This window comes from Schistocerca nitens, chromosome 3 (assembly GCF_023898315.1).
Source record: "Schistocerca nitens isolate TAMUIC-IGC-003100 chromosome 3, iqSchNite1.1, whole genome shotgun sequence".
Lineage (NCBI taxonomy): Eukaryota > Metazoa > Arthropoda > Insecta > Orthoptera > Acrididae > Schistocerca > Schistocerca nitens.
Window position 1 is genome coordinate 250,808,989 of NC_064616.1, and position 15,132 is coordinate 250,824,120.

At 37.6% G+C, this 15,132-nt stretch overlaps 1 protein-coding gene across 1 annotated transcript in view; it reads right to left on the minus strand.

The window, feature by feature from the left end:
- Positions 1-1,876: 1,876 nt before the first annotated feature.
- LOC126248213 (F-actin-capping protein subunit alpha) overlaps positions 1,877-15,132 on the minus strand; it is a 43,017-nt gene continuing 29,761 nt past the window's right edge. Inside the window, exon 7 of the mRNA XM_049949037.1 lies at positions 1,877-5,722. Within this exon, the coding sequence (XP_049804994.1) occupies positions 5,519-5,722 (204 nt within the window). The 3' untranslated portion in view covers positions 1,877-5,518. The remainder of the gene's footprint in view (positions 5,723-15,132) is intronic.

Consider the following 15,132-nt stretch of genomic DNA (forward strand, 5'->3'; position numbering starts at 1 on the left):
AGCGGAGAAACGTCATTCACTAAGTCATAACACAAATGACGGAGTGTTGAGCGATTTTAACTGCCAGTCATTGAAGAGGATTGTGACAGAAAGTAAGAGGACAGCTGCAAAAGTCACTGCAGAACAGAATGCCACACTGATGAGCCGTGTCAACACTAAAAACAACACAAATGGAGCTCCAGAAGCAGGGAAAAATGGAATTCCAGAACCACTGATCACTGACGCAGAAGCCCCTAGCAGGAAAACACGGTGCCAAAGCCATAATACCTGGGCTATGGAAGAAAGTAGTTTGGTGTGATGAGTCACGTTTCGCACTGTTTACAGCTTTTGGACGAGTTCACATCCCAAGTGTGAAAGATGGTGGAGGTTCTGTGAAGATTTGGGCAGCACATTCCATTGGCCCCATGGTTAGTCTATAAGGGCACACTACTTTGTCTGATCAGGCCCATCCCATGGAACAATGCTCCCCAATGGTAATGCTGTGTACCAAGATTGATAAGACCCCTATTCACACAGCTTGCATCATCCGGGACTGGTATTGTGACCATGAGGAACTGTTCCACCTACCATGGCCACAACAGTCACCAGATCACAATATTACTGAACCTCTGAGGTCTGCTTTGGAGAGTAGGGCACACAGTTTCTGCCCACCTCCATCTTTGTTACCTGAACTTGCCTCTATATTGCACAGGAAGAATGGATACTGTTTATCCATTCTGAAATGAATGGAAATAGTTTTGAATGCCAACAGTTTCCTACACTGTATTAGAATGGTAATGTGTTTAAGGTTGAATAACAAGTAAACTCTTTTCAATTAACAAAAACAGTTTACTTGTTATTCAACCTTAAATATGTTGTAGCAGTATTGTGGAAAAGAAAGTTGTCACTCACCATATAGCGGAGATGCTGAGTCGCAGATAGGCACAACAAAATGACTATCAAAACTAAAGCTTTCGGCCATTAAGGCCTTTGTCAACAACAGATATCTCTCTCTCTCTCTCTCTCTCTCTCTCTCTCTCTCTCTCTCTCTCTCTCTCTCTCTCTCTCACACACACACACACACACACACACACACACACACACACACAGGTGAGTGTTTCAGTTGACTGAGACTGCAGTCACGTGTGTGTGTGTGTGTGTGTGTGTGTGTGTGTGTGTGCTGCTGACAAAGGCCTTAATGGCCGAAAGCTTTAATCGTGAGAATTTTTTTTGGTGTACCTATCTGCGACTCAGTATCTCCACTATATGGTGAGTGGTAACTTTCCTTTTCATAATATTGTTACATTCTATCCTGGATTTTCCATTCTTTAAGTATGTTCTACCAAGAAGTGACGGAAAAATCTATTAAAAAATGGTAATATTTTGTGTTTGTGATGTTTCAACACCCTGTGGTGTTTCTACTCCCTGTATTTAGGCCTTCGTTTTACATAAATTATAGATTTATTCTTTGGATCCTAAAGCAGAATGCTTTAAGTCTGGAAATGAAAAAACACAATTATATTATAGTCTTATGTTACATATCCAAATAGAAGAGTTTGAACAGTGTGTTTCAGATGAAACATGACCAAAATTTTAGGACAGAATAGACAAGTAAGGCTTACTGCATCTCAACAGATATATTCTATGAATTCATCAAAATTTCGCTCATACTTTTGCACAACAGTTCACTTGACTATTATCTAAATGAACAAAGGTGTTCCCAGAAAATACTGCAGTTTTTCTATCATTTAAATTTAGAGTGCTGCTCTCGGCCAAAGTATAAGTAATTACAACAAAACAATTCATTATTAACTTGACAGCCATGCTACAAATATTTACAGAACTGGAAGCCTGCAACCACGAGAAAATACATTAAAAGAAGTTAGTGACACAGTAGTTGTGTAAATGTGCTTTATTTACTTTCTATAGTTGCACATTTCATTTACTAAAATGTCTTACACAGATGAAATGAAAGGCCCATGTTTTAAGTGCTTACAAAACGTGGAGCTAACAACGATTTCAACTTATAACAATGCCAACATAATTCCATTATTCTGGAAAAATATTAAAATTTATGAAAAAAACAAGTTGTAAAATGTTAATGGATTTTTTAAACTAACTGATGTACTAAAAATAGTAAGAAATCTTCACATATAAACTGAAAAATAATCATTAAAAAGTAATCCACGAATACAAGATTACAACTAATCTTTTATTTCAGAATCTGTCCATTCACAGCAGTCACGCATTTTTGCCCATCACCACATAAAAGTGGCTATGAATACAACACACTTCCCATAAAAATATTCAACAAACTTCAGACAGCTTTTTTTACAAACATCAAAACATATATGCAGCTTCCTAAATGTCTGAATGATATAGTCATTAAAAATAAGAACAAATGTCGATCACAGAGACAGAACCTGGGACTAAGGCCAAATTTTAGCCTATCATTCCTGTGAATCCACAAAATACTTTATTCTGGGAAAAACCACTGCAACATTAATAATGTTTCACACAATCAGTGGAAGGAAAGCAAATTCAAATTGTGTTACCAACATGAAATGCAGCAGCAACCTACATGATTCAACAACAAAAATATATCTGATACTTAGCACAGTCTAATATTTACCTTCACTAAACACAATATTTCAATGCTGTGTCACAAACACATTTTAAACAAAATCAATGTGGCTGATGTTGGCAACAGTTTTAATATTTGACAACACATGCCACAAATACATTGGACATAATTCATGGATTTGTGTAGTTCTTAAATTTACAATTAAAAGCTTGTTTTGTTAAAAAGTGGATTACAATTAACAATTTCAAATAAAGCATGATCAAATGATGACAATAAATATGAAGCTTCATGAAGAAATATGTAATGATTGAGCGAGTGTACTAAGAAAAGGACATTTAGATGATAATATTCTTATAAATTCAACATAACTGTCAATACTGATGAAAAACTGATTAATAATGTTATTAAACAATACACATTACACTTAAATAACATTATCATATTGTTCAGTTACATTTTCTTACAATTAATTGCTCTAAGCTGCTGCATTGAAGGAAAAAAAGTAATGACACCAAGGACACAACTTCAGAACAGTGTGCTTTTTTGTACTAGTAACAACACAGTTGTGATTTACATGATCAGGCCCATATGTAGCAAAGTGACTCAGTTGAATTGGTGCTGAATGGCAGTTTAAAAAACAATGTGATCAGAAACCAAATGTAAATTTAGTTCATACAGTGACGAACTTTATGTCATTTACAAAACCAAATTGCAATGAAAGAGAATGACACACCTGTTAAGCTCATGTATCTCAATGCATACAACATATGAAGCCTGAACTTGCAGACAGTTTAAATAAATCTGTCTTTACCCCTATATTTTTGCATAGTTATAACAACAGCAAGTAAACAACAATATTCGATTTTGAACTGCATAGGCATCTAGGCATAAGCAACCATTTCAAATACTTCAATTGCCTATGCCAAGGGTACAGGTTCAGTAAGTCCGCCAGGGGGTACAACTTAAAACTTAAATAAAAGAAGAAATATAACCCATACTGCACATGGTATATTTGTATTTTACTTTTTTCTAAAGTAAAGCCTTAGTTGTTATTAATGGTATTTATCAACTAAGTACTGTATGCAAAAAGTTTCTGCCCAAGTGTAACATATATAACATTAACATGGCAGCAATACTGCACACATCACAACACAGTCCATGGGATGCAACTAAATGACTTCACCAATTTATCTCACTTACAGATCTACATGGGATCTTCTTCTTAATTTTAGAACACACATCTGCTTGGGAATGACTTACTACACTATGTTGCAAGTTCATATTAACTTCAATTCAGACAGTGTCTGGCAGAGAAAAATTTCAGTTTATTGTGTCCCTTCACCAGAGATACACCATGTGGAGAGAGAGCTGCTGCACACTGACTGTGCTCAAAGCAACAGATTTGCTTTTTTTTTAACACCATATTCAAGTAGTAGTCTAAGGAATTTCCTGTGTATTTTCAAAACTTGGATGTGTAAGCCAAATTATGCATGTTAGATGATGACCATAATAAACAAAGGAATTAACGAGTAGGTAGTGCAGATAGCAATTTTAAATTGCATTTAGATATGCGGTTACGAGTTTTGAATAGCAATCATCACAGGGTATACTTTTCTATTCCCAGATATGAGATGCTATTATATGTTTAACAAATCATGAGTATGTACCAGCATTTTCACTACCTGACAACATAATTCACTGCTTGAAATTTGTAATGGCACAAACAAATGCAATTTAAGGGGACTCTATTAATCATAATCAATTTCAGGTCAAGTACAATGGAATATCTGACCACTGATGCATTCACCTCCCCCCTCCCCACACACAAGTGTACAGCTTTACCTCCAAGAAAAACAATGGTCTAAGAAATGGAATGAATAAAGGACATTTGCAGTATTTACTCTGCCAGAAATAGCATACACAAGTGTTACATCATCCAGTCATGCAAACTGTGTAACAATGCAAACAAGAAGTGAGAAATACGTTCCACATACGTTCACAGATAATGAGGTCTCTGTTGGGTTTGGATGAGAATAAACTCCAAGAGCTTTGTTCTGGTATTGTAGGCCTTCACACCAGGATAAGTTATTTTCTTGTGAGATTTTGATGTAAGAGCTCATGGATTTGATCCAACTAGGATCAAGAACCATATGAGATTAGGCATCAAGTATAATGATTTGAGAACTTGCAACACAGTATCGGAATTTTAGAACCTCGAGGGGGTCTCACTTTAGATATCTATGAATGTCAAGATGTTTGTTTTCAATGAACAGGATATATTTCTTCTTTACTGAACCTCTTGCATTCATGAAAAATGCAGTTTGGTTCCACATTTAAATATAGGCCACTGTCTCTCCTCCCTCTTTTATTGTATGAAGTGTCAAGTTAGCTTTATTAGGTACTTTTTACACTTTGACATCATAGTGATTATGGTTCTTTGTATTAAGATGGCAGTCACTTGCCAGATGTCAAGACATAATGGAGGGCAATGGTAAATAATTGAAATGGTGCAGTCATCGTAAACGGAAGTTTCATTTCATGGTACATGAACACTTGGCATTTCAAACAATTCCATGTATGTACTCAGCAACAATAAAAATTTTTCAAAATAAAATTAGTTGCATATCATACATGGAATCATCTCCATGCTATGCTGTTATTTTCTTGCAAATTAAAGCAACCTTATATTGCTGTAATATGTTAAAGCTCAATAACACAAACTCTTTTCTTTTTTAGGAAACATCAGTAGAACATTTGAAGCCAAAGCTTCTTCAAAATCAATATATTATGAAAACAACTTGTATATATAATTTTATGATTTCACGCATTCATTCAAACATGGTGCACTGCAATGGCAAATCGGACGCCAGCTGATCTGCAAATAAATGCAGATTCAAATTTTTGCGAACACCAAAAAAGCTATCTTCTCTTTGTGTGAACTAGAAAGTAAAAACATCACTGCATTTTTAACTCCTTTCCAATACTATATGAAATGATTTTATTCCAGTCTATTTTTGTTCGTGTAACTGGCAACTGTCGGCGAAGTGCTTTAAACGTTGTGTCAGACATAGTCTGATAGTTTTCAGATATGGCTGCTTGATATTCATTTTCTGCGTCTTCCACAATGCGGATAAAATCCTTAGCTGTTTGTTGCTCAGTCTGAAAATATATTAAGAGTTGATGAGAATAGTTTGACAAGAGGGAGGAAAAGGGTGATAGCTAAACACTCTGAAAACATGAACATAATATTTATGGACACAAATGAACATATTTACTTATCAACAGGAGCCCATGTTGACAGATATTTGCAACAGTTAAAGACAAATAATCTTGAGATTTAAAATTCAGAATCCTTCAATAACTACTTAAGGCATAACATGATAAAAGTGGAAGAACAGAAAGGATTTCACAGGTCAAATGAACCAGGTAAAACACACACACACACACACACACACACACACACACACACACACACACAGAGAGAGAGAGAGAGAGAGAGAGAGAGAGAGAGAGTGTGTGTGTGTGTGTGTGTGTGTGTGTGTGTGTGTGTGTGTCTGAAGTTCTGTGTAAATGAAAAACAGAGCAACCAATTTCTTTTCTTGTCTCTACAAAGCCATAACCAACAAAACAACAAAGGTTTATATGAAAAGGTACAACTTCTGAAGATATGCAACAGTATTACATTTAAACTATTTATTTGTCTCTCATTACTAGCAGAGACAGCTGGATTTCACTTTTACTCTGTACGTAAGCTTTCCACGCCATATTTACAGTATCTTTTTTATTTATCTTTATTATATCATTTATTGTATCTTGAAAATATCAACATGGATTGCTTCTTGCATTATCACCATAATCCAAAGCTGCAAATAATTAAAAATTTGACACTGTCGAAGTAAGAAATACATTTGTGTTCTCAAAATCTGTGGCACAGGATGTAGTACACACAGGGTGATCCTGAGTTTAATTAGAAGTTAGTCTATTTATTGTTAGGTAATTCACTATTTGACTTGGAAAACAAGAAACTTCATAGAACACAGGAAACTGAGCGCTGGCCTATGCATAACACTTGTGTTTAGTGTTACAAGGATTCATTACAATGATATTCCATCTTCTCTCCTTTGAGCTGCAACCAATATAAGTAAAATAACATTGGTATTTGGTAAACATTGCAGCAATTGTTCCTGAAGACCTTGCATAGGAAGTTCAGCTCAAGGAGCAGATTATCAGGATTGATACAATTCTTGCACAATGTACCAATGTTTGTAGCACAACGCACTTCTGTGCTGGCTAATGATGGATTATGAGAAGCAAGTAGATTGTTGTGTGCAGGTTTTCTCAAAATGGAAACCATTTCGACTGTGGCAAATGACGACATTGAGGAACGGTAATGCTTCATCTTTTGCTACTTCCATGGTGAACTGGACTGTTACTGTTAAGTCGAAGACAATTTAGCTAAGTTTTTAGTATGGCGTTCACAGTAACCCCACATGTGGAATGAGGAAATTTGCCAGGTACTTCACCAGTGGCATCCCATCCTAGATCTTTGGTAGAGCACAAACAATAGGAAGTCTAGATGCACGAGGGAGAAGAATCGTGACCACTTTGTCTTTCAACCTAAGAACACTGAAGAAACTGAAGTGTCTTTGTTATTATTCTCGATTTTGGGTTGTGTGGGAGTTTCTGGTAAGTATCTTTCTCCAACAGCGTGCAGATCTCCATATCATAGTCTGCAAATTTCATAATTACTGCATGTTGCACTTGTGAACAGGAAGAGCCAGAATACTTCCATCACTGCACTTGGCCCTGGTCATGTTGGATGCTGGAAGCTTTGCTTTCGTGAGAATAGCACTAGTTTCACGCCATATTTTATCTGCTGTTTAACTGGGGAACTTGCAGACTAACTGTTCAATGCCACTTTTTATTTCATAGACAGGGATGTCTCATTGGGAAGCCATGAATTTAAGTCCTTTTTTTAAGTGCTGACACTGCAACCGAGTCTATGTCTCTCGTTGTCAAATTGACAACAGTTTGTTCTGAGGATCTGTGGTCTGCACAGTGTTGTTGTTGTTGTTGGGAAAGTCAGATGAACTTCCCTTTCTGCTTCTATGCAGTTCATTTCTGTGAGGTCACTTGTTGGGAAACTGTAGCCTTGTCAACCAAATCCCAGCGCAGAGCTGTAGCGTCCTAGATAGCTGCAGATGCAAGACCATAACTCATCAATTAATTCAGCTGCTGCCTCATGTTGTGTATCCTTTCTCACAATAGGGCAAAGATGGCATGACAAAATATCTTCCTTGAGGCAGTAGTGTTCATGTGGTGGGATGCTATAGCAAATCGTGGAATAGTCGTCTTGTCAGAGTAGCACACTACAAAGGCTAGCAAACTCAATAAATTAGACTTCTTGAATTGCAGCTTCCCCAGACATTCATGCTGCACCAGTGGGGTGAAATTTGCAGCTGTTTGCTAATGATGCTATAGTGTACGGGACAGTGTCATCTGTGAGTGATTATAAGGGAATAAAGGATGACTTAGACATAATTTCTATTTGGTGTGATACATGGCAGCTTGCTCTAAATGTGGTAAAATGTAAACTAATGCAGATGATGTTTGAACACAATATCTATTAAGTATCTAGGCATATCAATGCAAAGTGATACGAAATGGAATGAGTAAACACAGTCATGCGTAGGGAAGGTGAATGATTGACTTCAGTTTACTGGGAGAATTCAAAGTGTAGCTCATCTATGGATATGAAGTCCCATACTTCTTGACAAGAGTGTAGGGGAACGATGCGGGAGACCTGCACCGCTGTACCAGACAAGGTCCTAATGGGGGTGATATTCTTCACGGGTTTGCAGCCGGATTATGTCATCGTCCAGACACAATATTTCGGCGGACCAGCTGGCCACCATCTTCAGGTGAGTTAATGCTCGTGCACTGCCTCGCCGGAACTGAATTCCAGCCACGACAGAAACCTTTATACACCACGGACAGGGCACCGCGCGTGCGCGAGGTGATGGACCGCGCCTCCTGGTAGCAAGTAGACATGCAGCGCGCTGGTGGGATAAGACTGCAGAAACAATAAATCGCAACAGCACTAGGTGGAAGAATCCAATGATTGAAAAGGAGACCGTTGTTGTTTAATGTCGGACAAAACTCAGAATCCATATCTAACTTGGAGGAAAATCTTTATCCCTGTTAATAATATTACTTGATAATCTAATTTCATCGGATTCTTTAAGAATGCATTCCCAATAGCAAGAGGAGAGATCAATTGTGTCTTGTCATCTATCATCCTGTGTCCTTTGTTAAGGCAGTGTTCTGCCACTGCCAACTTCTCAGGCTTAAACAACTGAGTGTGCCGATGATGTTCCACACACCGGTCCTGAATAGTTCGAATAGTTTGACCTCGAATAGTTTGCCCAATATACTTCTTTCCACAGTGACACGGAATTTCATAAACCCCGTGCTTCCTCAAGCCCAAGAAGGGCTCTAGTCTTGGCCACCGGTGTAAAAACACTTATATCATCATATTTTCTTAAAATTCTTGAAATTTTGGATGATATACTTCCCGCAAAGGGTAAATAAGCCACAGCTTCAAAAGTATCCTCTATTGGCTCACGTGACGGACCAAACTGAATAGCACGGCATATTTGTTGTTCCGTATACCCATTCTGTTTAAAAACAATCTTCAAATGATAAAGTTCCTCTTTCAAATGTTCCTTGTCAGAAATGGCGTAAGCTCTTTTCACCAAAGTCTGTAAAACTCCACTACATTGGTGTGGTGGATGACAGCTCGTCGCACGAAGATAGCAGTATGAGTACGTTTGCGATACATACTGTGTCCAAAGGTCCCGTCGTCCTTTATTTGAACTAAAACATCAAGAAATTGAAGTTTACCATCACTTTCAATTTACACAGTAAATTGAATACTCAGGTGTCAACAATTAAAATGATCTAAAATGCGATTCAAAGCATCAAGTCCATGTGGCCAAACCATAAAAAATGTCATCAACGTATCTCAAAAAACACTTTGGTTTAAGAAACGAAGTTTTGAGTGCCATGTCCTCAAAGTCTTCCATAAAAAGGTTGGCGACTATGGGGGAGAGTGGACTCCCCAAAGCCACTCCATCAGTCTGCTCAAAATATACATCATTAAAAAGAAAATACATTGAAGTCAACACATGACGACATAACTTGGTGGTTTCTTCATGGAATTCGATTTTGTCCGACATTAAACAACAACGGTCTTCTTTAAGGTCACTGGATTCTTCCAACTTGTGCTGTTGCTGCGATTTATCGTTTCTACCGTCTTCTCCCACCAGCGCGCTGCGTGTCTACTTGCCACCAGGAGGCGCAGCCCATCATCTCGTGCACGCGTTGTGCTCCCAGCTGGTACGCCGAAATACTGTGTCTGGATGACGACATGATCTGGCTGCAAACATGTGAAGAATATCAGTAGCTACTACGCCAGGAAAGTCTATGAAATCACATCGTAATGGGTGTGGTTTTCCGTTGCCTTCCTCCGACCATGATGAGGATGGATGATGATGATGACAATGACGACGACGTCAACTATGGTGGTGGTGATGGCGGCGACGACGACTATGGTGATGACGGTATTATATTCCAACAATGTAATGTAAGGGCGGCATCTTGTCTGTGTTGTCCTTACCTGCCTCTATACACAGGGTGTAAAGACTGTTGCCCTGGTCAGTACGTCCTCCACATCTCTCACCCTTTGTAAACACCCGGTCATGTTCTGTCGAGAGACTCACATGTCGCCACTCGTCAGCTACCGTGATTGATAACCTACAAATTTAAACCTCTCTCTGCATACACACAGCGAGTAAAATTACATTATTTTCTAGTCTTCCTAGTGCTAGAACTTTAATGGCCAGTAGGCTATGTGCATATATTCTTATCGTGTCTTTGTGTAGTATACAAAATGAGTTAATTCCTTTTGTAATGACAAACAAATTATTCTTTGGCGACTTCACATCAATACCATCTAGGACTGTTAGTTTCTTTTCACTGAGGTTGTTTTTTCTGAAGAGGTTTCCTTCCTTTGCTCCTTGTTGCCGGGTTAGCTGAATGGACGGACTCCTTAACGCCCTATCATAAAATCCTAAGTTCTAATTTTTATTATTTTAATAGAAACTTAATGCCCTGGGTATACTCTGGCAACTTAGGTACTGACCGTTGAAAAAATAAAAACTGGCTTGTATCTGTTTCAGCACTGATATCTGTTTGGCCACTAGATAGCATCCAGTGCTACTTTTGTATCCTGGCTGTCATGTTTTGGTTGAGGTGGTTGCTATTAGATATCACTTTTACTGTATGCAGCTTTGGATACTAGACAACAAAGTGTGTGCTTTCATCCTCTGTTCTGTACTGTTGTTCAGGCAGTGCTTTCAATCTGACATTGCATTTAGCAGCTCAAAAAGTGAAGAAGAATGATGGTACTTCACTAGAGAATGGAAGAAATGACAGTTTGTCAATTGACTAACAAGTCCTCGCTAGTAGTATGAAGTAATTACATACATGCCTCCATATGAGTCCTAATTTCTCGTATCTTATCTTTGTGGTCCTTACACGCGATGTGTGTTGGCATCAGTGGAATCGTTTGGCAGTCAGCTTCAAATGCTGGTTCTCTGAATTTTCTCAATAAGTTTTCTCGAAAAGAACGCCACCTTCCCTCCAGGGATTACCATTTGAGTTTCTGAAGCATCTCTGTAACACTTACGTGTTGTGGGAAGCTACTGGTAACAAATCTAGCAGCCCGCCTATGAATTGCTTCTACGTCTTCCTACAATCTGACCTGGTACCACCAGTTATACACAATGTTCAAATTATTTAGCAACTTTCATAACAAAGACTTACATTACACTTATTTGACTTTTTAATGTACCAATTTTAATGTAGTTATTTAATTTTCTTGATAACTCTCCCACTGATCTGCAGTAACATTATCTCATAATCTTTTCTGGACAGATGATAAATTGCCATTCCATTGGATGCTATAAGATTATTTTTCCTTGTTTATTTTATCCAGTAAGTAGAATGTTTCATATACTCTCTTATGCATCATGTGTGTTACTTTAAACGCAAATCTGTCCCGAAAATAATAATATAATACTTTTGTCTCTTCATTTTCAAACTAACAGTTCTCCATTTTGCAACATCTTGTAATCAGAACAAAATGTTTGAAGTAGCATTTTCACTTTTCTAGCTACAAAAATTTTTACATGAATTCTTCAGTCAATAATCTGAAATGTACAGTGGCAATTGCCTAAAATCACCCGATAGCGTAACTTTTTTTTACCTTCACTTAATTGTGTCACATTACTGCATTGTGATTTCTGTTTATTATCCTTATATTTCTTCATTATAACTGTCTTACTGATAACAAATTTTAATGCTGTATATATTTCCTTTTTTACTGTTTACATATACAATTTATAGTGCATACATGGAAACTAAGAGGTTGCACAAATGAATCCCAATCATCAGACCATGACAATTTTGAATCTGCCTTTAATCCAGCCTTCACCTCTCAATGATATGAGGTGTCACATGGAATAGTTTGTATTTCACGTTGAACAGTATGTCCCCTTTTCCTGGTTGGGTAACTGGGGTAGATTAGGGACACAGAAGTCACTGAAGTGGCAAGTGGCATCCAATGATACCTGGCCATTGAGACACAAAATTATCACCATCATTAGTAATGATTGCTGCAGCTCCAATGTGTCCCGTCAATCATACGACCCAACTGCCCTTCAGTCGTATCTCGAAAACTGAGAAGTCCAGTCAGTACACACACTGGTCGGCATTAATTCTACTTGCTTGTTCTGCACACTTGGATTTACACATTTATTAACATAATGATCATATGTATCAACTTAGAAACATGTACTACATTGTATTACTAGGGACATGAAAAAATAGTTTTATTTTATGGCCAATTTTGCTGTTACGTTTTACCAATTTCGGTGTTATTTTCTGTCAAATTTAGTATTTTTTCCTCCAATTTTGGCATTCATTTTTGACAGCTTGTTTTTTAAGTAGTGTGCATTCCTAATTTTGTCTTAGTTTTTTCAGTAATACATTGAAAATGAAACTGTACCAATCAATTAGATTGTATTTATTGACATCACAAATCATATTTACATACATTGTTAAAAAAAGAAATCATTTATATTGAATCCATTACACTTTATCAATTACAGAAAGAAAGAGCTTTGCAACCATACACGGTCAAATCTTTTTAAAAGAAGGTATTGCAATAATGGCAAAGTTGTTTTCTGAAACTTTATGCCAAAGACCTGATAATACTTCATTACAAAGAAACAATTGCCAGGAATCTGAATTTGAACATGGAACACAAACTGCCCTCAGCACAACATCAGACATTTTGTGATAACCTCCATGTATCCTGCTGGCATGGCAAGTTGCTTTTCCACTAAATTATAAAGGACTTTGACCCCATCAGATTATCTTAACACAGCTGAAACCTGTCATTCTAGATACATGTAATAGACTCTTTGCCATGTCAGCATTAACACAGTTCAATTGTCCCATGGCTGAAATGAGAACCTAGAGTTGTGAACACAAACTTCAGATATACATCTGTGGCCATAAGGGTCGGTCAAATTTGAAGCTGCAAGCCAGTGTGTTTCAGTGTTTTCTTCACATCTGGCTGAAGAGTAAGTCCCTTTGTGTATCTCAAAACCTTACTGGTTTAATCATCAAAAATTCATTTTCCCACAGTGATACAGAAGCCTTCATTCTTAACTTGGAATACAAGGTGATGTTTACTTCAGGTATGTCAGATTTCACAATATTTGTGTGCACAAATAGTACCAAAAATGATGTGGTATGAAGAGATTTTTAACATCATGCATCAGTTAAACTTCATATTTTCATAGTATGCAAGCATCAGTATGAGACTCACCAAATACGGCACTTTAGTTTCATGAACATGCAAAGCAACATTGTGCCAAGCTCGGTTTGCTCCCATCAACCAATCACAGTATCGGACATGTGATTTAATGCAAACATGTTTCTGAAAGGGGGGGGGGACAAAAATAAAGATTATTTATTTCATTATCCATTCAATATTATTTTCACTGTTTTGTGATTAAAGTTTATGGTGACAACATGATCTGTTGCATAGGGTGGGGCCCGTATTAGGTTGAAAACAATCACCTATAACATTGATTTACAAGTTGGAAAACCATATTTGGCAATTCTTTATATTTATACTTTCTTATTCCAATCACCATCTTCTTCTGTTATTCCAGGGGTTACACCTAAAGACTGTTTCAGACTCACCATATTATCCTTTGTCTTCCCACATTTCTCTTGCTCCATTGTTTATAACGAATTGATAGTTCAAGATGTCTCTGTGCTTACATACAAAGTATATTTTCTCCCAATTTTTCTTTGTATTGGATTGCCTTTTGGGTCACTGGTTGCATACTTAATCTTCCCTTATTACTTCATTCCTAATTTTGTTGTCCTTAGTGCAGCCTTTCACAGATCTTAGAAATTTCATTTCTGATGCTTCTAATTGCCACAAATCTTTAGTTCTCAGCACCCAACTTTCAACCCTATATACGAGGGTCATTCAACAATTAAGAGAGACAAATTGGTCTGGGGAAGAAACTGTTAGTAGGGTAAGTTGGCATCACTGGGCTGAGCCCTGATCAGCTGATGCACCAACATTGTTTTGTTTATAACCTTAAAAATACATTTCAAGATGGCAAGTCCTCTTGAAACATCCACATTACTTGAAGAATGTTCTGTTATTTGATTTTTACTTGCTGAAGGTGAGAAACCAGGGAATATATACTGTGGAATGTCTAGAGTTTATGGTGAAGGCTGTATGAATTGTGCAAATTGCTACAAGTGGGTAGAGCAGTTCAAAATTGATCACGACTTAGTGAATGATGAACACCATTCTGGCGGACCAGTTGCAGTTTCAACTCCCTCACTTGTAAGTCGAACTGATGACATGATTTGTGCCAACCGCCGTGTTGACTGTGGAAATGATAGTTGATAAGGTCCAAGTCAGTACTGGTACAGTTCATAACATCTGTAACAAGCGAAACATGTGCAACATGGGTCCCAAAGGAGTTAAAACGACTACACAGGGAAACAAGGTTGACGGTGTGCACAGAGCTAAAGGAACATTATGAAAGGGAAGGTGAGCAATTCCTCAACAAAATTTTAGCTTGTGGTGAAACTTGGGTTCACTATTGTGAGCCAGAATCAAAAAGACAAAGCACAGAGTGGAAGCACACCAACTCACCTGTCTAGAAAAAATTCAAAACCCAAGTATCAGCAGGAAAAGTCATGTTGACAGTGTTTTGGGATGCTGAAGGTCCAGTTTTTTGTGATTATCTTGAAGAGCAACATACAATGATCAGCCAATACTACTCGGATATGCTTTTAAACAAGGTGAAGCCAGCCATGAGGAAGAGACGTCGTGGATCTCAGAGGAGAGGTGTGATTCTCCAGCAGGACAATGCATGTCCTCATATTGCTCAACTAACCCGTAAAAC